The sequence below is a fragment of the Sander vitreus genome, chromosome 16, assembly GCF_031162955.1.
Source record: "Sander vitreus isolate 19-12246 chromosome 16, sanVit1, whole genome shotgun sequence".
Lineage (NCBI taxonomy): Eukaryota > Metazoa > Chordata > Actinopteri > Perciformes > Percidae > Sander > Sander vitreus.
Window position 1 is genome coordinate 17,394,113 of NC_135870.1, and position 22,254 is coordinate 17,416,366.

The following is a 22,254-nucleotide window of genomic DNA, read 5'->3' on the forward strand; positions in this document are numbered from 1 at the left end:
CAGGGGGCATGAGTAAGTACACCCCTATGTTAAATTCCCATAGAGGCAGATTTTTATTTTTAAAGGCCAGTTATTTCATGGATCCAGGATACTATGCATCCTGATAAAGTTCCCTTGGCCTTTGGAATTAAAATAGCCTCACATCATCACATACCCTTCACCATACCTAGAGATTGGCATGGGGTACTTTCCATAAAATCATCTCTCAATGCAAATCAAACCAGCTATTAGCTGGTATTATAACTGAAATAAAACCATGCCAATAAGGCTGCAATTCTTCCTGCTACTCCATATCTCACTGCATCTGTAAAGTTAAAATTAAGAGAGCCAGATTTATTCAACAACAGTAACTGCAACAACCAGGTGTAACTAGAAATTAGTTACTAATTAAATAGTAGTAAAAGGATTAGGATTGTTAATTACAAATGTTTGTTAGAGACCTAACATTAACAGCGTTATTTCTGACAGGGCTGAAGACAGATTGTAGCCTACCTGATGAGGAATGGATATCAAATTTGATGAATTTGAAATGTGAGTTGCTTGCATCTTGTTGACACTACCACTTATCGGTTGTTGAGCTTGGTCCTTGGCAGTGATGGGGGCTACCATAGTATGCAGTAGGTCCATGCCCAATAAAGGAAAAAGAAGGACATTGGGGCAGATAGAGGTGGGGCAAGTACCCTGGATGTCCTAGGCATCTTCCTAGGGGGATTAATGCCAACATTAATCAGCTCTTCCATTTTGTCAGTGAATCCCAAAAGGGCTGAGTCAGAGAGGAGGAATTGGTGATCAGTATGTTAACACAGAGGCTGTGATGTTTTGTCTTTATCATCGTAGGCCTGAGAAATGGGTGTCGGCTAAACCAAAAATGGTCCATTAGTACTTTTACTCTAGATCTGTTTGGGTGGAGGCCGTCTGTCCTGAAAAGATGCCTACATTAGATGCCACAGATTAGTTAAGTTATAAATGTAGTTGATCCCTTTCAGACCCCAGGTTTTGCTGAACTCTGTGTTCAGTGATAAAACCCTGCCAAACCTGGTTTCCCTCTGTTGACCGCTGGCAATGAACCACTTATAAACAACTGGGCTGCAGGGCTGGACGATGAATCGAAAATGTATCAACATCGGAATTCTGAAGCTGTTAACGTATTTTTCCCATGACGATAATTTCGATAATTTATTCCTGTTGATAGGCCTACTTTCTCCTTAAAAACATTCTACCGCATGTGTAGTCACGTGACTTTGCCCTGACCAGTCAGCCGCATGGAAAGCATAATGGAGGATAACTCAAACACTGAGTCAACTGAGCAACCTGTGCCCAAGAAAACGCAGTGTCTGTCGTCTGGAAACATTTTGGCTTCAGAAATGATTTAGAACAACATGATTAATTATCGTTCATTTATCGTTATCGAGGTAATAGTATGTGCAATTAATCGTGATTTTGATTTTAGGTCATATTGTGCAGCCCTAGCTTCCAGTTTGTCAAGGCTATTAAACAGTTCCCAAAATCCTGTTTAACACTTCTGATTGCTCTCTGCACCATTGGCTTCCACATGTAGAATGATTTGATTCATTGTGTTTGGGGTGTTGAGATATCATTTCTTCTTTATGTCACAGACCATAGCACTTGGAAAGCAATATGTTTTGATTGTCTTACCACTTATATCTCTGATAGTGTCGTCTCTCACAACCAAAGTTACAGGTTGAAATGTCTGTTTAGGTATTTTTTCCCTTTCGCTCCATCCCTCATGCCTTTCTTGACTTTTTCAATTGGCTCATACTTCATAATTCTCCCTTTTCCATTCTTATCAGCACCCATCTCCATTTCAGTCTCATGGAGATTCATCAATGGTTCAAACCTGTTTTCTAGCTTCTAGCTAACTAGCTTTACTAGGTAGCTGTGTTATTGTCCGCCTCTGGCAGCTGGTAGCCGGCCTCCCGCAGCTCTGTAAATACAACCAGCAACTGCCGCTAGGATTTTATCGTTCTATAGCACTATAGACTGTTGACGTTACACTTCACTTAGTTTTAAATACTTCTATTTTAGGTATAAAATATATAGTCTAGTGAAGTAGCATTGGGGGGGGGTAGATGCATTTTGTCCCAACCGGGGATACGAATAATTTAGCAGAGGCAGGGATATATAGACCAGAAAGGGGGAAATCCCACGCACTCTTGCCTAAACTCTAAGTTGTTGTCCATTATCCCATCCTCTTTCAGTCACTGTTTTCTGATTTATTTATTTTTTACATCTATTATTAACTTATCAGAATCGATAATTGAATCGTTCTAGAGAGAATCGCGATGCATCTAAGAATCGATTATTTTTCCCATCCCTACTTATTTTGTACATCTACTAAATGTATTGTATAGGCAGGTTTGTAAAAAAGCATCACAATCTGCTCCTTCTTTGACATAAAATGTTTGCAACGCACTTTCCTGGTAACCTGGACACATCTCCAATGCACAGAGTTTGGCTTTGCTTCAATTAGGGTGCAAATTATATCTGAATAGACCTAGGTACAGTAAGTGGGCAAGACAAATTGCATAGCAAATGCCACATTAACATGTAATAAGACTGAACTAAGTAATCTCTAATTAGGTTGGCCTTTTAGAAAGGGGAACATGTCTGTGATCCTGTGGAAAACGACTAATTGTCTGAGAGGGTTTGAAGCTTTTTAGGGCTCTGCTGCACTTGGCCTAGAACCTTTTTAACAGCTGATTATGTTACACAAATGATACTCACAGGTATTATTATAGTGTGCTTAATGCAGATGATAGAAATATTTATTATACTTAACTTTATTTCTACCTCTACTACAGCATTACATTTGACTAGTTTTTATACTTAGTAGTTGTCTTTTTTCACTCTCTGCCTCTTTACCTCAAGTGATGGGAGCTGTTATGACAACTTCAATATTATTTGTGTATTTAATAGCTTGTACACACTTGAGTGAACATTTGTATCAAATGTATATGACATTTGCTTTTGCCTTTTACCTAATTCTAATCACAGTGTGGGGTACAACAACTCCGTAAACTATTACTGGCATCCATCAATATTTTAAAACATTATTGTTTAAAAAAACTATATTTATGAAAACAGGTAATGGCAATACAATAATATCCTATATAAATAACAAATAAAAATAATAAATATAGCCTTAATGCAGTATAAAGATATTTCTCAAAACACACACAGGCCTGTTTGAACGTCAATAGTAACGTTACCTGAAAACAGCGGGTATTTCCTTTTTTAGCAAGTTTGCTTTATGTGTCATTGTGCATAAATGTGAACACTACCTTCACATATCTGCTTATCTGCTAACGTTAGTTACCGACGGGTACCTTGGAACAATCCAGCAAATAGACGGTACCGTAGAGTGCCGTTACCTGAAACAGATTTAACGTCACCACTCATTTTACACACAGTTTAACAACAAAACTAAACTCTTTTTTAGATTACTAAAAAATTTTGATTAGCGGTATGCACCCCCACTAACCTGGAAAGCGTTTTAAACAGTAACAGCGTACAGCGTCTCCTACAGAGGCCAGTGGTGCGTTAGAGGCAGGGGGACCACACCGCGTTTGCTAACATTAGCTTCTTGTCTCATCTGGGGTCTGATAAACAGTAAATTTATCAAAGTCAGTGTGCCCAACGCTATTTTCCGATAAACTGTAGCTGTCATATTTCACGGGACCCGCGTGAGTGCGGTTTTCATGTTCCAGTTTTTCAGTCTCAGAGGGGAGAGAGAACGGCTGACTGTTCGAGCCGTGTATAATTACGACTTTATGACATTTCATAAACAGCTGATTGAGCGGGAGTGCGCCGCTGCTACATGCAGACAGCGAAAACCCTGCATGTGCACGTGTGATGTTGCGCGATGTAAATCATGCGGCGCCCGAGTGCATTTGACCGGCATAAAATCGGCATATGTCAGTTCCAGAGGGGTAAAGTACACCGACCGTTTTTTTTGTGGTTGTTGCCATGGTGAATCGTAGTATCATGGCTCCATTCATGCTGCCTTTTTATAGTGGTGATGCACGCTCTGAGTTGATTGAACCAACTCAAATCAGCTGTTCTGGAACTGAAAACCATTCCATCTCAGGGTAAATCAAGTCAGAGTTCAGGGTTAGACTAACCCCCAATTTCCACTGGATGCGTAACGGCTGCGGATCCGCTGCGGAACGGCGGCAGAATCATTAGGTTTCCATTAAAGTCAATGTGTGTATTTCCACTGACTGCAGAACGGCTGCGTTCCGACTGCGTCCCAGCTCCGGCGATCCGCAGCCCTCCGGAGCAGATACGCAGAGCTTCTATTTCTGCTGGACGCAAAAAGAGAGAGCTCCGCAGCAACACGGCAGATAGTGCGGGACAGGAAGTCGAGCACAGAAACAAAATAAACATCTGGTTAATTTTCAAAATAAAATACACCGTGCTCACGGCGGATCATATTTCCCTGCACTACACCTTGAAAACACAGCACAGAGTTGTTTCCACTCTACTCCTCTGGATGGAAACAAACTGTTGGTTTTGTGGCTCTATTCTACGTGAATTCGCGAGATCTAGCGGGTCCTCGTGACTTCAGCTGTCAGTCATGACCGCAGCCGTGCCGCAACAAATCCGGACCTGGTGGGTATTGACGGACGGCGGAGCACGGAGCCGGTCCGCAAACGTTCTGCATTCAGTGGAAATCCGGGGTCAGAGTTTGTTAAACCACCTTCCTGAAACGGGCCCCAGCTGGCACCTGCACCGATTGTGATGTTTGATAAAGCCACTGTCTGTGTACTCACATAAAGCAGTCAGATGAGCAAAACTAGACAGACCCACAGAAGAATAACAGCCAGACCAATGAATCACACAACAGCATCATGGAGAAGAGTCAGCTTCAGTTTTAATTAGTCCAGCAGCCAATTTTAAAACAGAGATAGAAAAAGGATGGACTTGACTAATACTGACATATGACAAAAGGAGTGAAGAGGTCAGACTTTGGGCTTTCAATTCACAGTTTGTTCATTCACTTTCATGACACGTTTTCTGGGATCCAAACTGTCAGACACAGTAGTTTAAGAAATTAACTATTTTACCATTCTCCACCTAGACCATACAAAATGTAAACTGGACTGATTTTTATCGAACATTATTAATGAAAAAAAATGTGATCCATACATTATTTCTGTGATTGTCTATTGATTCTCATGATGGTAATCAGTGTTTTTCTCTTGAATGTGACTAATTGCTAAATTCCTAAATTTTGATTTGTAATATCAGTATTTAAAGTAGTGTAAAAGTCTACTTTTTGTGGAGTATGCAACTTAATCAAAGGGGGTCGCATTACAAAATAACATTTACATACGAAGGGACTACGTACGGGATAACAAAAAACGTTTGAAACCAATATCAACGTACTGAAACCAACCCAAGATGAATCAATGCAATAATATTAAACTGACATGTCTCCAGAGTTATTGGCGTTAGTTATCTACACACTTTCATTTCAGGTACCAGATCAGACACACATGCCTCCTCTTTAATAACATCATGCATGGATCTGGTTTCTGGAGACAAAACAAAAACTAAACTACAAACAAAACTGAAACCAAACAGCACATTACAAAATGTTACTATACATATAATACCTCCAAATCAAACTCTGCATTTATATACAATACAAAATTGCTTTTAACTCTTCTCTCCTAGAATCTCTAATTGCTGACATGTTGTACAGAGCATACAGCAACTCTTAAAAAAAACAAAGCAAAGCGCAAAAAAGTACAACAAATACAACATTATATGAATTAATAAAGAAAACATTAAACAAAGTACATGGCGCATAGAAATGGAAAACTGAACTTCAATTAAAGACAAACAACATACATTTAAGTTAAGCAACAATATTAAGTTCACATTTCCCCCCTCATAACTATGCTGTGGTGTCGTGGCATATCATGTCTCCTTGTGGTCCATTGCTTTACCCTTTCGGAGTACTGTCATGGAAACAACAGAGGCTGAACGTGGTTCCTGTTGTTATGGTGAGAAGCAGTTCAACAGCAGCAGTCTGTTTTCTGCACCCCCTTTTCCTTTCCTCCCTCCAACCCTCATTCCCTCCTTATTCTGAAGGCATTCAGGTGAGTTTCTCTTTAGTTCATTGAAAACACCCAGCACCCCCTATACAATGTTCTTAGTTGCATTCTCATTAAGCTTTTCCATGTAGTTCCGAAGATCCTTTGAATCACCAAGCTCGATGTCCGGACATACCCATTTTATCTCACTGGTCTGCACTGGTGCTAACGGGCTGAGCACAGGACATCCGTTACTGGACTTGGCATTGGAAAAGGTGGTGAACTTCACCCTCTTTCTCTTGGTGGTGGGTGAGTTAAGCGACTCATTCCTGTGATCCCTTCCAATCGAATTACAGCCTCCCACACCAGCATTACCAAGCTGGATGCCTCCATTCAATAGTTGACTACCCTCCTCTAGGGTACAGCCCAGCTCGTCCTGCTGCTGTTGCTGTAGACACAGCCCCTCGTCTTGGCCCAGCCAAACCCAGTCGTGGGCATGGGGCATTGCCTCTGTGGCCTCCAGGGACAGCTGCTTGCTACGGTACTTATATGCATAAGTGATGCAGTTAATAAGAAAAACCAGGATGGCCAGGCAGAAGACTCCCAGCAGGGCATACATACCAATCTCCAGATCTGTCAGGCCTCGTCGGGATGGCAACAAGTCATCATCAGTGCTGCGACTACGAGGCAGATCTGCCTGGTCTGGATATTCAGAGAATTCATTTGGGACCCTGGCCCCGTTGTCTGCTGATAGACGGCCCCCATTAGGTCTCACTGGGACATGACCCCTGATTGTGGTGGCTCCACGGTTGATTAACCCTGTTTCCATGTCAGCAATAGATCCTCCATAATATGGAGGATCAGGACGTGTTCTCCGGTCTCCTGGTTGTCTGTATTGATCCTCTGGTTGATCAAACCTGGTCTGTATGTTTGCCATTCCAGTGGCTAAGATAGTACGTTGTTTTCCTTTCTGACACACCTCCGAAGGGCTCATTTCAACACGCACAAGCAAACCCTGACCTTCCCCCTTGGCAACAATGATGGGCCACTTCCATGCTGAACTACGCTGCACCGACACCACCTGTTCATCCAAAGAGGTGGCTGTCAGGGTAAAATGGGCAGGGTTGTAGTTGTCTAGAGCAGTCATGGATCCATCACTGAACTGGAGCCAAGCACTGATGAGTGACTGCTAAGAAAATACACATGCAAACAGAAAGTGGTAATAGTACAAGAGCGAAAAATAACCCTGAAAATAACTCAAAAAAACGTAATCTGCACATTAGCAACTAATGCATCAGAACAACTGGATAATAAAACAGAAAAACATAGTGGAAACAAAAGTGAGCCTTAATTACAGTATAAAGGCTCATGGAAACAATTGGATGTAAAACTATTCTCTTGAAAGCCAAATATTCTTTTCTCTCCAAGGGAAGAGACAGTAGCCGTTTTTCCATTTGAAATTCTAATTACAGGAACAACAGAGCTGTTCAGTGGTAGGATATGCAAATCAAAGAGATGGCTTCGTTATATCAAGAGTGAATTAATTATAACAGAAAAATTGCTTCGCATATCATAGACTCCATAATAACCCTGTTTCAGCCCTGAACTTGTAAGCCAAATTCAAGGCACACTGCTAATCCTTTGGATGTCTCTGATTCATACCTGTTTGAGTGATTCAATGACTTCCTGTGTGGTTGCAGTGGCGACGATGGCCCTGTTGCTCCCTGGGCTGAGCTGCAGGGACAGAGAGAGCCCAGATACCAACTGCACCCCCAGCTCTGTCACACTCACTTTATCATCCAGCACCTTGATGCTCCTCTCAGCCAGGACAGATGATGTCAGTGGGGACAGCACCTGAAATACATAGAAACACTTGCTACTCACGACGGTCCATTAAGATCCAAGATGACATTGTTATTGTGAATGAAGAAGAAGAGCCAATTTGCTAACAGCAAATGTCACTACCGATGATAATATCCAATCCCAGAGCCCTGCAAGCCAAAGCCTGCACTCTAAAGAGTTTTATCACCTTCTTTGAATTTAGTCAAACTCTCTTGGTTCCAGTGGTATGCAAAACAAAAATAAAGTGGTATCAAAACAAATATTGACACAGATATTTGCCTACAGCTTCTAAAAAAACCTATACCTACGTATGCTCAACAAGTACTCCAAATTGAACAACAAAATACATCGTTTGTAACTGCCTTTCAGCTGGAAACATCAGGCGTCAGATCAAAAAAGGCTGCTATCGTTAGGATGATAGGATCATTTATCTGAGCCTTCAAAAACCATTACAAATCACGGTCGGGAAATAAATCCGTTTTATGATTTCACAACTAGAATGACTTGGTTAGGGAAATATCTTGGTTTGGGTAAACTGACTACCTTGTTAACGTTTGGAGACTTAACTGCACTTGGTTAAGATTAGGGAACAACTGCGGCCATGGTTAAAAGAAACCAAGTTGACTATATCGTACAATTTTGAGGTACTTGTACTTTACTATAGTATTTCCATTTTATGCTACTTTATACTCCACTACATCTCAAAGGCAAATATTGTACCTTTTACTCAACTACATTTATTTGATAACTTAAGTTATAGCTACTTTGCAGATTTAGATTAATACAAAATATAAATCAACTAAAACATTGCTATATATATATATATATATATATAAAATGCAGTAATATATTTGATTCTTTTTTTCCCCATGTCATGCACACACAATGCCCAACACTCATGGGTTTAGAATCCCCATGAATATATAATAAGATTCTGAAATGGGCCATTCAGTATACTTAGTACTTTTTCTACTTTAAGTATATGTTGATACTAATACGTTTGTACTTTTACTTAAGTAACATCTTGAATGCAGGACTTTTACTTGTAACAGAGTATTTATACACTGTAGTGATGCTATTTATACTTAAGTAAAAGATCTGAATACTTCTTCCACCACTGCTCATAAGTACTACTGCGGCTAGTGGGCTTTGTCACTTACTAACGTAAACATTATTTTTCCTATACTTTTTCCTATTCCTCCCTATACTTGTTTGTGTACTGGGTCAATAAATAATATGTAAATGCACAAATGAACAAAAAATTGCACCTCTGTATTCCAAACTCCAATATTGAGTAATGGAGACCACATGCACATGAACTCTGCATAGATAAAGAAACATTGCGATAGAAACAAACACATGCTAACACAATAACTCAACTCACATGCAAACATACCATCTCCACCGTACACCACCGTAACATGTTCCCTACCTTCCTAAGTTGCCATGTACAGTAAATTGTTGTGACATTGTAATGAGATGAGAATCCCTCCCATCCGCTCCAATTAGGGCTCCAGTCTCTCCTCCAGCCGCCCCCACATATCTGCATTTACCAGCCATAATGAACTGTAAGTACCGATCACTGCCTCATTTGTACAGACCCTTTTCCCTGATTTTCTCCCTTTTGGTTTACCGATTTTAATTTTCCCTTCTGCTTCCCACACAGTGAAACTGATATCCTTGAAAACACAGCTAAAATCAGTGTAATCTCAAAAAATGGGAAGCATGGTGCAAAGGTTAAAAATGCAGACTGCTGGTGAGCTTCACTCTAACAAGTAAGCATGCATGCTGATTGTCGTGAAATGTGAGGTTTCTTTTGGACAGATAAAAGGAAAGCAAAATAAACAATGGCACAAAATATTAATCTGAAAATATGGTCTATGGCTTGTTAGAAATCACTGGCAAAATCACTGGTTAAAGTTGAATTATGCAAGAGTCTGGCTGCACTTCTGGTAGCTAAAGGGTATTTTAAAACCAGCATCATCATCATCATCATCATCATGCTTGCTTTGCCTTCACCTTTGGCGGTTTAGATCGATATGATTACAGAGGAGTAGCGTTTGCCTGCTTTACTATTAAAATCAAATTAAGCTGAATTCAAAAGATATATGCTTTACTAAGTAGGAACTTCAGCTACTGAAATATAAGCAAGTAAATGGGTACTGGTAAGTGTAAAGTTCAAGAAGTCATGTATCACCTTCTCTTTGAAGCTGTCCAATTTTCAAATGTATCTTTCTCCTCTAGAAATACCAGGATGTGCAAAATATTACCCCCTACAGAACTCTCCTCAAAATGTCAGGAACATTTTTTTGCTTCCCTCAAATAGATCAACAATCGTCTTAGTCTAACCCGAGTACATACTTAAATGTCCAGTCATTCTGCTGCTCTCTTCTCAGAGATGTCAAGGCTCCTTTCCTTGATTCTATGGAAGTACTCAGATCCCTTCTCACCCCCTTTATCATAGTCCTTTGTCCTATCTTTAGAGATGTTGTCTCTCTTCTCAACCCCGTTAGAGAGATTGCAGGTCCCGCCTTTGGCCTACATCCATTGTTGTTAGATTCCCCCACCAGACTCCAGACTCCAGACAAGTCCCTTCCTCACACCAGTCCCAGAGTTTAGAGGTTGCTTCATTCAACCCCCAGAGAGCAGTAAAGACCTCTTTCAGCCTCTTCAAAACTGTCTAGTATTATTTCTGTCCAAATCTCAGAGGGCTTCCACTATCTAACCCCACAAAATCCTGTTTGCACCTGGATCTAGCACAGTGCAACCAACAATATTACATACAACCTAGCGTTGCCCAGACCATGTCTCTCTGACTCATCATAGTGACACTTTTGCAAAGGTTAATTTAAAAATGTGTTTTGCATGCAAGTAGTCAATCCATAACATGTCAGAAAGACGGTGCTTAAATGGAGTCATTCATTTCTCCTGATACACCATTGAGTTTGCAGCCCAGTATATTAATGATCATATTACCAATTCTATGGCAACTATGGGATCTTTTAATACCTCAGTGGCCTTTTGAAATCCTTGGCTTTCATTTAATTGTCAAATCCAAGTCCTTTGTAACAGTTTGATCAAAATAAAACTCATAACCCATTATATATTCAAAGCCTTTGGATATTGGGGCGTGTAGTGTATAGCACTATGTTTCTTTAACGTAGGAGCTCTCAAGTTCACTTAAACCTTTTCACAATGTCCATTAGGGGTGAAAAAAAAAAAAATCGATTCATGTATGTATCGTGATTTTTTTTGTTGTTGTTTTGTGACGATTTTTAAAATTGATTCTTCACCCCAGAATCTTTTTATTTATTAATTTTTTTTATGTGCTGGCGAGGTAGGAAGATACTGTACATTCAACAATCTACTTAAGTGTTTGGATAATGTGCTTTGGATAATGTTACACAACAGCTTGGTCTTATACGACCTTTGAGATCTTTCCTAATAGGCTTCCAAATGCAAAAAAAAATCCTATATGCAGGAAAAACCCTGATATTGCTAAAGGGCCAATGTGTACCTGCATGGATTTTGCTGTATTTTGAATAGCCTGTCTGAGATCTATTGGAGCCAATCAAGAGAGGCGTGTAGCTGTCCTTCACAATAACTGTGAATACTGTGAGAAACAAAGGTCACAGGGAATGGTGATGAATTTATGCTTTTCTTTGTCCATTTCAAGTGTTTACATGATTTCTCTGGATTAAGTCCAAAGGCTGCTCTAAATCGAGAGATTGTTTTCATTCAGAATGATTTACCTTTCCACTGACCACCTGAGCAGCATACCAACGACTAGACTGAAAACATAACTGACACTTTGAGTACAAACTGTTGATTAAATAGAAGAAACATTAAATATCAAATCATGTCTGCATTCAGTGGTACAATTAACTAGGGCTGCACGATTTGGAGAAGAAGTCATATTGCGATTGCAATATACAATACTGCGATGATGATTGGGATTGCGATACAATGATATGACTTTACTTGATTACCAGGAAAAATGCAGAAAATTAAAAATAAGAGTACTACTACTAGCATTTTGAAATGTGTATTTTTTAACATACAAAGTTAAAGAAGAAATACATAAACAAAACGGTGCGATACTTTTTTAAATACAGGTGCTGAGTGAGTGATATCAGGGCCTGAATGGTGAAGTGAGGAAGGCGACCGGTGATGAGCGGTATCGGAGATCAGCGTAGCTGCTGTGTGAGGGAAAAGCGAGAAGGAAAAGAGAGCAAAGACGATGTAAAGTGAGTTAACAGTAAACACCAAGCTTCTTAAGAAACGGTGGCTTCATCTGTAGTTAATACTGTCGGTAAAGTGAAGGGGCGTTACAACGTGGAGACTGCAGGGCCAGATGATCTTATGAAGTGGCGTATGTTTGACAAGCCAATTCGTATGCCATTATTGGCGTGTTATCAAGACGCATACTCGCTTTTTAGCGTGTTTATCAACGCCGTTTGGCGTCCATTGAGTTACATTACCTTGCGATTGTGTGTAAATTGACCAGTCCCTCCAGGATTTCGCGATGTCGCGATCGTGCCAATTCACGCGAATTCAACCAATCACCGTGAATTTGGTGCGACTCGCAATTTTGACCAATCACCGCAACTTTTCCGCAAATTTGACCAATAGCCTGAAGTTTCCCGCAACTTCAACCAATCCCAGCAGTCCCACGTGCACTCTGAGAGCCAATGACCAAGCAGGAGTGAGAACGGGTTGATCATTTCCTTGTCTGTGATATGAAGACGAGAACCTCTCACATTTACCAATAAAACGTACAGCGAAAGACCGTCCTGCCAACCTGTATACATTTTAACATCAATGTAGACTGTAACGATTTAAAAGTCGCTGAAGTTGCTGCCGTTTCAATCCTGGCTGTCGGCTCTCTGCAGCAGGTGGGGCTGCTGCTCCGTTCCCCCCGCGACTGACGCTTGCACACACGCGCACGCGCACACACACACACACACACACACACACACACACACACACGGTGGATGCAGGGAAAAAAAGGAGATGAGACGACATGATGACCTAAATTGAGGACAGCTACGCTCGTTATTGTAAGTGCAATGATAAGTTAAAGTCCAATAAGTACTTTATCAAACTGTATGAATGTGTGTCCCAGCCCGGGCCAGGATAGCAAATTAACTAACAATGTAAAGATCAACAAGCCACTGACACATATGTTGAACTTTGATTCATTCAATCAATTATTATTTTTTGTCTTTAATCCACCAGCCATTTTCATTATACCAACATTTGCAGCATCCTGAGCCTTTTTGGTAAGATTATAGGAAATCTCAGCCCAGAGTAATTTTATTCTCCCCAAAACAAGTTTCCTTTTTATTTTTAAAGAACTATACAAAAAAATTAAAAAATAAATCGCAACTTTTTTGCAACTTTCACTGTCTCCCGCAACTTCATTGCAACAAACATACAAAAGACATCGCAACTTTTATCGCAATTTTTTGCAAAAGCTCCTGCAAAATCAGGCATTTTGGGCCGCAACAATCAGTCAGCAAAATCCTGGAGGGACTGATTGACGCTGTAGGGAGTAGGTTGGTCAGGGTGGCGGATGGGTAAAACACAGGACTTTCACTCAGGAGAGCGGGGTTTGTGTCCTGTGTGTGGTGTGTCTGTAACCCAACCCCATTGTTCTTTTCCTAAACTCAACCGTCGCTTTCTTCTTTTACTAAAGCCAACCCCGTTCTTCTTTTCCTAAACCCAACCTGGTTTTATTTTCCTAATCCCAACCGTTTTCCTAAAACACGCATGTGACTTAGTCTCGTGATAACACGTAGCCTCGCAATAACGCGCCACGTGCTCTAGAAAGTGCCACGTGGCGTGTATGTTTACGTCCGCTGTATAGAGCGCAGACATACACGTGGATAGTTCATAATGCGTACAGATAACACGCCACTTGACTTAAGAAAGTTGGCGTGTATGTTTACGCAAAGTCATGATACCACGTTGGCAGGGCACACAGACTGTCAAAGCACACCTTTTTGTTTACTTAAATCACACAATTTCTGCGGTTATGCAATCGCACAGAGGGACATCACGATTGCCATTAGATTAATTGTGCAGCCCTGCAATTAACCTTTGGTCATTACATAATATGCATTTCAGGGAAGAAATACTCTCACTTAAGTACCAGCAATTCACTGTGAGAGCAATATCAAGCTGCTCTGTAGATTATTATTACAGACATATGATATATATCTCTAAAGGGTAAAAATCCTGTGTATTTTTACAGACCCTGCTTAGTATTAGCAGTGATTAGACTTGGATTTCAGCAACAGCAATTGAAAAGCACTTGCGTTTGAAGTTGGACCTAAAATTGATCTGATTTAAACAAATGCCACAGTCTCCTTAACACAATTGTCAATACATTGTAAGTATAGGTAAAGTTATTTTGTTGCAAATTTCCCACTTATATGCACAGTACATGCATTCATTCCATTCATTAAGTGTGTTCTCCATGACAGACCAAGCAGCTACCACCACCATGGTCAAATTCTGAAGCCAAACAAAGACAATCGGCACCGCTAATGACCGATGACTTTTTCCAAAAAACACAGGGTTTATAGCCACAGCCATTCGAAATGCAACCTACTGTATATAAATTACTAGACGTTTCAGCCTAATTAACTTGAAACCTTTCTGACACAGCAAGCATTACAAATGTAGTATATTGTTGCATAATTTGATACACCCCCTGAATGATCGCAAATTGGCTTGAGCTGACTGTGTTTCAAAATCAGGGTTGGATTTATATCTGGCAGAGCTGGAGCATTTAAGACTCACAAGTAAGTTTATTAAATGGCCCATTCACCCTTCATACCACTGTATGACAACCGCACACATCACTAAGATGTAAATTTACCACATGATAACTTTGAAGTAAAATGAGCCATCACAAACGGCAAACATTTTCAGTTTCTCTTCTTTTCCATTTCATCATTATCAGGCTTACCAAAATGTATCCCACATATCTGTCCAGTCACATTTTCTTCCATTTAAACCATGTCCTGGCTGACAGTGAAACAGCACTGCATCTCACTATCCCCATAAACACACATATTTACTCCTGCAGAGCACACAGCTCTTCAATTGATAACTAAAGAGATGGAGATTATGGTTCCAGTTTACTGCTTCAACAACCTGTTGTTCTTGTAAATGCCAGATTGATTTTGATTTACGGTGTGAGCGGGCACACATGTCCTCCTGAGCAAGCACCTGGTTGTAGTATTACATAAATAGGAGTGTGTGTGTGTGTGTGTGTGTGTGTGTGCGCGTGTCTTTAATTGGACGTGCCATGACGGCAGTATTTGTGCTACAGTATGCTGCAATCAAATAGTTGCGTTGTAGTCCTTCCCTTTCCACTGCCAAACCTTTTTTTTTTTTTTACTGTCTAAACAAGCAAACTGCTTTCCTGTGTTATGCCTCCAACAGACAAAGGGCAACATTGGCACTCATTCAGAGTCATGTTTCTAGCTACTTGATAAAAAAACAAAACATTCACTTTCCTTTTTAAACATGTTTCGGTCACCACCAACCCCTATGAAAAATATCTGTTTTTTAGCTCCTAGATGCTCCACTATGTTCACCTGCCAGTTGTTAACTTTGTCTGCCTACTGTTTGGTTCTGGATGGTTAGTGTACACGGATCAGATCATTTTTGCTGTAAAAAGATGCTTGATGCTGCAGGAGACAGGGTTCATGAGAGTGGAATTTATGACCTGTACAACCACAATAATGAGCTACCACTTTCACATTACACATTTGATCCATTGTTGGCATAGAAAATATTGATTAATGGAGCTTTTCCTCTGCTCTTTGTTCATTTAATATTGTGTTGTAAAAAACACACCCTCCATCAAAATCAGTATATTGACAATTTTTGCTGTGATAATTTTCTTTATGACAAAACACCAGCCTGGTATCAGACCTCTGCATTGCCTCCATATATCATATTTCTCAGCAATTCAAATAGGTATAGTGTTGTGTTTGCTGGTGGCTGTTTTCCTTGTTGGAAAACACAACTGAGCCAATCAGCTTTGTTGGCAGGATTAAAAATAGGGACATCATGTTCCTGTGTCAAAGTCAGAAAACTGAATTACAAAAGTGACAACTTTTTAATGAGTATATATTCCCTTGATTCCAACGTTTAGTTTGCTGCTCCCAAAAGCTAGCGCAGCTTCTGTGTTGACTGAAAATTATGTCGACACGACGGATGTGTCAGTCAATACTGATTGGTAAGGGCAAAGTAACTTCCCCACCCAAACAAAAGTTAACATGAACATGATGTCAGACTAAAAAAATGAAATCAAACGAAATAGCAATGCAGTCTGCTTATCAGGCGACCAAAACACATACAAAACTCACACACATACAACCTGTAGTTTGGTGACTCCAGCGCTCACTCCTATTAGGACTTGGCCCTCCAGCAGTTGTGCCACCTTCGGAACCTCCACCCTCAGAGAGTCCTTGACCAGTTGTGTCACCTCCACCTGCCAGTCACTACCCAGCAGGAAGTTCTGCTGGCCCATCCCGTCCTCCTCTGTGGCTCCTCTTACTTCTCCGCTATCTGCCACAAAGTGTGTGAGGACACGCAGGGTGGTGCTCTGATACTGGGCCGCACAACTTCTCTCTGTCCTCTCCTTAACTGCATCGTCTTCTTCCTTGTCATCAGTGACCCTCTCATACCTGCAGAAATGGGAAAAGAGGGCAGATGAGCAATAAGAATAAAGCACAGATCAAGTACTTTTAACTGTGAGAAGTATATATAGGCAGATAGCATACTTCTATTTCTGAGATAAAAAGTACTACAAGCTTTTTGTGTTGAAAGAAGTCCTAGAAGAAAGAAAAAGATACTTTGAAGGTTATCAACAGTGTAGTCTATATCCACTATGTTCCACTTCCGGCACTGCTCCGTTGCCGCCGGAAATTCTGCCAGATGTCACTCTTTTCGGCCGGATGTCCGTTACCTTCTGCTTTCTTTGTGTTGGAATTTTAAACTCCAGTCGCTTTATGAGGACTATGGTTAACTGCTCCTCAGATCTCTGCAGGGTAAATCCAGACAGCTAGCTAGACTATCTGTCCAATCTGAGTTTTCTGTTGCACGACTAAAACAACTTTTGAACGTACACGTTCCACCAAAACAAGTTCCTTCCAAAGGCTATTTTGCAGCGCCACCGTGGCTCCGTCCGGCACTTAGCTCCACACATGACAGACTGCGGAGCAGTGGTGGCCTAAAGGTTAGAGACACAAGCTTGTGACTAGAAGGTCATCGGTTCAATCCCCAGACCAACAGGAAAAATTCTGGGTGGGGAAAGTGAAAGAGTGCTTGTCCCTCCCTCATTACCACCACTGAGGGGCCCTTAACCTCCAATCACTCCAGTGGAGCTGCTCAGTAGCCAGCAGATCAGACTGTGGTTCTGCTGGGCAGCTTCCAGGTATGAATGTGTAATGCCCATAAAGTCTAAACCCCTCTGATGTAGTTACTGGAGTCAAAGCCTCTACTGTCTTTTCCCGACCTCCTGAAAGTCATATGTGTTTTCAAAAAAATCCATTAAAAACAGCTTGCAGAGACAAACTGCTGCCTTGCTTGCCTTCTCATTTTCTTTAAAAGGGCAACTGATATTTTGCCATATATTTGGCCCACGGCAAACCCTTCTGATATAGCCATCTCAGAAAGATACGTTTTGTAACAAATGAACGTTTGCAAACCCAGTAGGGGAATTTTGCAACACATTTGTTTTACTCTTTTCCTCCTATTGAGGTTTAAGTTTATATGGCCCCTTATCACATTAACAGACCCACTTTAGAGTGGGAAAGGTAGGACAGGAAGGAAGGAGATTGGAAAAATCCTGCAAAGAATTACAAAAGAGGGCTGATAGGTGCCCCTGTGGACCTCATAAGACATCCAAACATTGATACAAATAGACACAGTGGTACATTTTAAAAAGATAAACGGAGGCCACACCAGCCGCAATGCCTAATTGGGCCAGAGGCGTAAAGTTTAGGGGGGGCCCCTTGCCTTCCAATCTCGCTACTTCCGGCACCCTTATTTTGGTCTAAACTACACACCTGTATAAATTCTTGACTGCAACTTGCATTGTTGCCACGTTATCGCAGTGAAAAAATCTGGCCGCAGACAGACACATATAAAACACCTGGCAAAGTACTCAAAACTGCCTCTGTGGTAGTTCCCACAACAGTAGGTACTTCAGGACCACATTTAGTCATGATCACGCACGCACACGCACGCGCACACACGCACACGCACACACACGCACACAAAAAATGCATATGGCACCTAGGTGTTTATTACAAGCTTTACTGCACTTACAGTATAACAGTAGTCATTAGTAAAGTCAATACATTTCTGAAAACAAAATCTGAACTTCTGATTTATCAACTGTCCATTTGATCTATTATGCTCTACGGTATTGTATCAGCAGGTTGTCTTATGTCTTGCATTTACTGTACCTCCCAAAGGTTGTAGGTTTCTGCTCCCTCAAAAAAACGATAATACATCATATTAAACAACATACTGTATTATTTGGTATCCTTGCTGAGCTGTGGGAGCTGCAGTAACGGGTGAAATGTGGCCCTGAGACACAGATCTGCTCCAAAGAGTCAACCGTGTTGACGATGAAGAGAAACATTGCTACAGCTATTTGGCGTATACATACATCACTCTTATCCATCCGCATCCTTCATCTTCCATCACTCTTTATCACTATTTAGGTCTGTTTTGTTGTCCTGTGCTTCAGCACTGTCCTCTCTCACTGCACTCCTAAAGCTCACTCTATATTTTATACATCAAGTTCTAACTTTCCTGTAATTTATTTTTCAACTCTCACACTCAGCAGTTCTCTCTCTCTCTCTCTCTCTCACTCCTCACTCACTCACTCACTCACTCACTCACTCACTCACACCTTTATTCTCTTACACTTTCCAGCTCTGCCTGCATCTCTCTCTCTCTAACAGTCAGGTGGCCAAGGGGGGACGGTGACAGTGACAGTTTCCATTAGGCTTAATGAGGCATGGCCGGTCAGGCAGAAAAACGGTCTGACAGGTTAACATGCTGTGGCCCAGTGGCTTGGCTTAGTTCCTAACCTCCCTTCGCCATGCCCTCCCCTTCCCGTATTCCACATCAGTGAAATGACGGCAGTCTAAACCAAGGTGACATTTGTGGCTGGCAACAGAAACATGAGGTCAGGTCATGTTTGCAGCAATGAGTGACAGGACAGCCAGGGTGTCCGAGTGTAACGAGGTTGCTTTCGCGCTTATGTAATGTGAATCAGAATGTGAATGAAAATGAGCGCGCAGACATTGATAAGCCAAGAAAACATTTTCTTTTCTCCATTTTGTCTCGGTTTGTTTTTCTCTTTCCCTCACAAATGTGCAGATAAACTTCACATACCATGCCTTCTTCATGCACTGATGCTCTTGACAGACATGACTGATGGGATCAGGCATGGACAGCAGGGGGTATTTGTGTTAGAGTGCCACCCTGTGGGGTGCAGGCCAGTGGGAAATGACACTGCAGTGACTTTGTGGCAGGAATGTTCTTTAAAAAGACGTTTTCTGTGCAGATGTTACATGCATATAAAAGTTAATATAATGGTTACATTTAAAACATTCAGTGTTAGTGCTAATTGGGGCCTAACCTACTCAAATTCTGACTACACATTTACACAGTCTAAAATGCCAGCAATGTTTCCATTTATCGATTTCCCTTTGTGACTTGACGGTCTCACCAATTATTAATTTGATTAAAGCACAAACGATGAAGAGGACCTTTATGTCGAATGAATAAAACCTTTATTGCCCCGAGGGGAATTTGTTTTGCACTCAAGGGAGCCACAATAAACATTAAACATTAAGCACATACAACAGTAAACAGTAAATAACCATAAACAATAAAAACAATAAAAACCACACCAAACATCTGATAACAATGAAGTCTGGAAAACAGAAAAAACAGAACATAAACGACAACATCAACAACGCAGCAATGGTGGGGACATGCAATCATCAATCCAATAACTAAAATGATACCATGAATAATTAAATAAATAATCAATCAATCGTACCCCATGTCAAATGTCTATGTGCCTGTGTGTGATCTGTTCAGTAACTGAATGCTCCTCGGCACAAATGATGTAATGGCACGTTTGTTTTTTTGTTAGGGGCATTCGAAATCTAGAGGGGAGGGGGGGAAAACTCTGAGAAAAGTGGGTGGGATGGATCATCCAGTATCATCAGGGCCAGATTGAGGGTATACTGTTCTGTGAGGTTGGAGATGCTTTTAACGTTGGATCCGGTAATTTTCCTGCCCATTTTAGTTACCTTGTCAAGCATGTTCCTATTCTGGACAGAAAGACCCCCCACCCAGGACTGGATGGCGAAAGTCACCACACTCTGAATAAAAGTTAAATAAAACAATGTCAGAGTTGTTGTGTCTGCATTAAAACTACGAAGTTTCCTTAAAAAAATATAGTCGTTGCTGTGCTTTCGAATATCTTGCTAATGTGTTGGCCGACCAGGTGAGTTTGTAATCAATAATAGTGCCCAGATATTTATACTCCTCCACAGTCTCAATGACTGTCCCGTCAATAGTAACTGGTTGCAGTGGAGTGGGCCTTTTCCTAAAATCAATCACCATTTCTTTTGTTTTTGAAATGTTTAAAATCAGTGCGTTTTGATTGCACCATTCATGGAAGTGGTCAACCTCAGTCCTGTAGTCCTGTTCGTTATCTGTTAAAAAGCCAACTAGGGCAGCATCATCTGCAAACTTAATCAGTGAGCAGTTGGAATGGTGGGTGACACAGTCATTAGTATATAAAATAAATAACAATGGTGATAAAACACATCCTTGTGGCACTGTGACCCACCCTCACATACTGTTGTCTGCCTGTTAAAAAGTCCTGAATCCACATTACAAGAGTGAGGTTTACACCCATGTCACATGTGTGACTGGATGGTTTTGAAAGCTGAAGAGAAGTCTGCAAACAGGATGCGTACATAAGAGGCAGGTGTTTCAAGGTGTTTGTAAATTCCATTCAGGAGGGTTGTGACAGCATCTTCCACTCCCCTTTTTCTCTGTAAGCAAACTGTAATGTGTCCATGTGGGCTCAGTTGTTCTTTGCAGCTCTTTAGGATGGCGCCTTCCAGCCTGTCAGGGCCGGCAGCTTTCCTTGTCCTTATATGTGAAAATATCCGCCCCACTTCCTCACAGCTTACCCTGATTGGTACACTTCCTCTTCCGTCGAGGCTGATTGGATTGGCTGGCACGTCACTCTCCCATCTCGCAAAGTGTTCATTCAGGGCATTCGCTTGCTCGACTGTATGTACCGGGGTGTTTGAGTGGTGATTTTGACCTATGATAGTTTTAATACTCCTCCACGCCATACGCAAGTTATTTTCCTTTAGTTGTTGTTCAACTGTCTTTATATTGTCTCTTTCCCTGTTTGATTTTCGTCTGTATTTCCTTCTGAATCAGCTTGCCTCCATGCCTGTCATTTGCTTTAAACACTAACAGTTTCTTAATTTCGGTTGTAATCCAAGGTTTTGAATTAGCAAACTGTTTCACACGTTTTGTCGGGATCACATTATCCACACAAAAGTTAATATATGACGTTACAACATCCGCATGGTAGTCAAGGTCTACACTGTCAAAAACGCTCCACTCCGTGCAATCAGAACAGCCCTGCAGAGGTGTCACACTGTCATCGTTCCACACACGCACAGATGTGATTTTAAGTTTTTCCCTTTTTTCTATCGGTGGTTTGTTGACTGCTTTGTAGGCATTTTTTATGTTGCCATAATATAGATCGATTGTTTTTGATCCTCGCGTGGCACATATTGCTGATAGTGGGGTAGTGCAGATGACAAGGAGCAGCCATTAAAGTCACCCAGAATAAGTTTAGGCGTGTCTGGGGACGCTGCCTCCAATTCTTGTATATGGTAATATATCGCATCTGCAGCCGCTTTGTAGTTTGCGTCAGGGGGAATATACAGTACACTAGACATACAAATAGTTGCCCAAACTCTCGTGGTAAATATGTGGGTCTTAGGGAAACCGATAGGAGTTCTAGGTTTGGGGAATTTATGGTGTGTCTAATGATATGGTGTCTACACCACTTGGTATTAATGTACATGCATAGTCCTCCACCGATCGATTTCCCAGTTGCTTGTTGTTCTCTGTCAAGTCTTAACGGTGTACCAAAGCCAGGAAGGGAAAGACTGTCATCGTTCACTGTACGGTTTAACCAAGTCTCATTGAAGCATAGCAGACAACCGTCTCAGAATTCATACAGGTATTGCGTAGAGGCATG

General features: G+C 41.2%; 1 protein-coding gene across 1 annotated transcript in view; it reads right to left on the reverse strand.

Moving 5' to 3' along the window:
• Positions 1-6,029: 6,029 nt before the first annotated feature.
• Positions 6,030-22,254, reverse strand: part of LOC144531703 (transmembrane protein 132C-like) — a 166,136-nt gene continuing 149,911 nt past the window's right edge. Inside the window, exons 8-10 of the mRNA XM_078271961.1 lie at positions 16,303-16,612; positions 7,725-7,916; positions 6,030-7,251 (exon numbers count right to left, since the gene is read on the reverse strand). Of these exons, the coding sequence (XP_078128087.1) occupies positions 6,169-7,251; positions 7,725-7,916; positions 16,303-16,612 (1,585 nt within the window). The 3' untranslated portion in view covers positions 6,030-6,168. The remainder of the gene's footprint in view (positions 7,252-7,724; positions 7,917-16,302; positions 16,613-22,254) is intronic.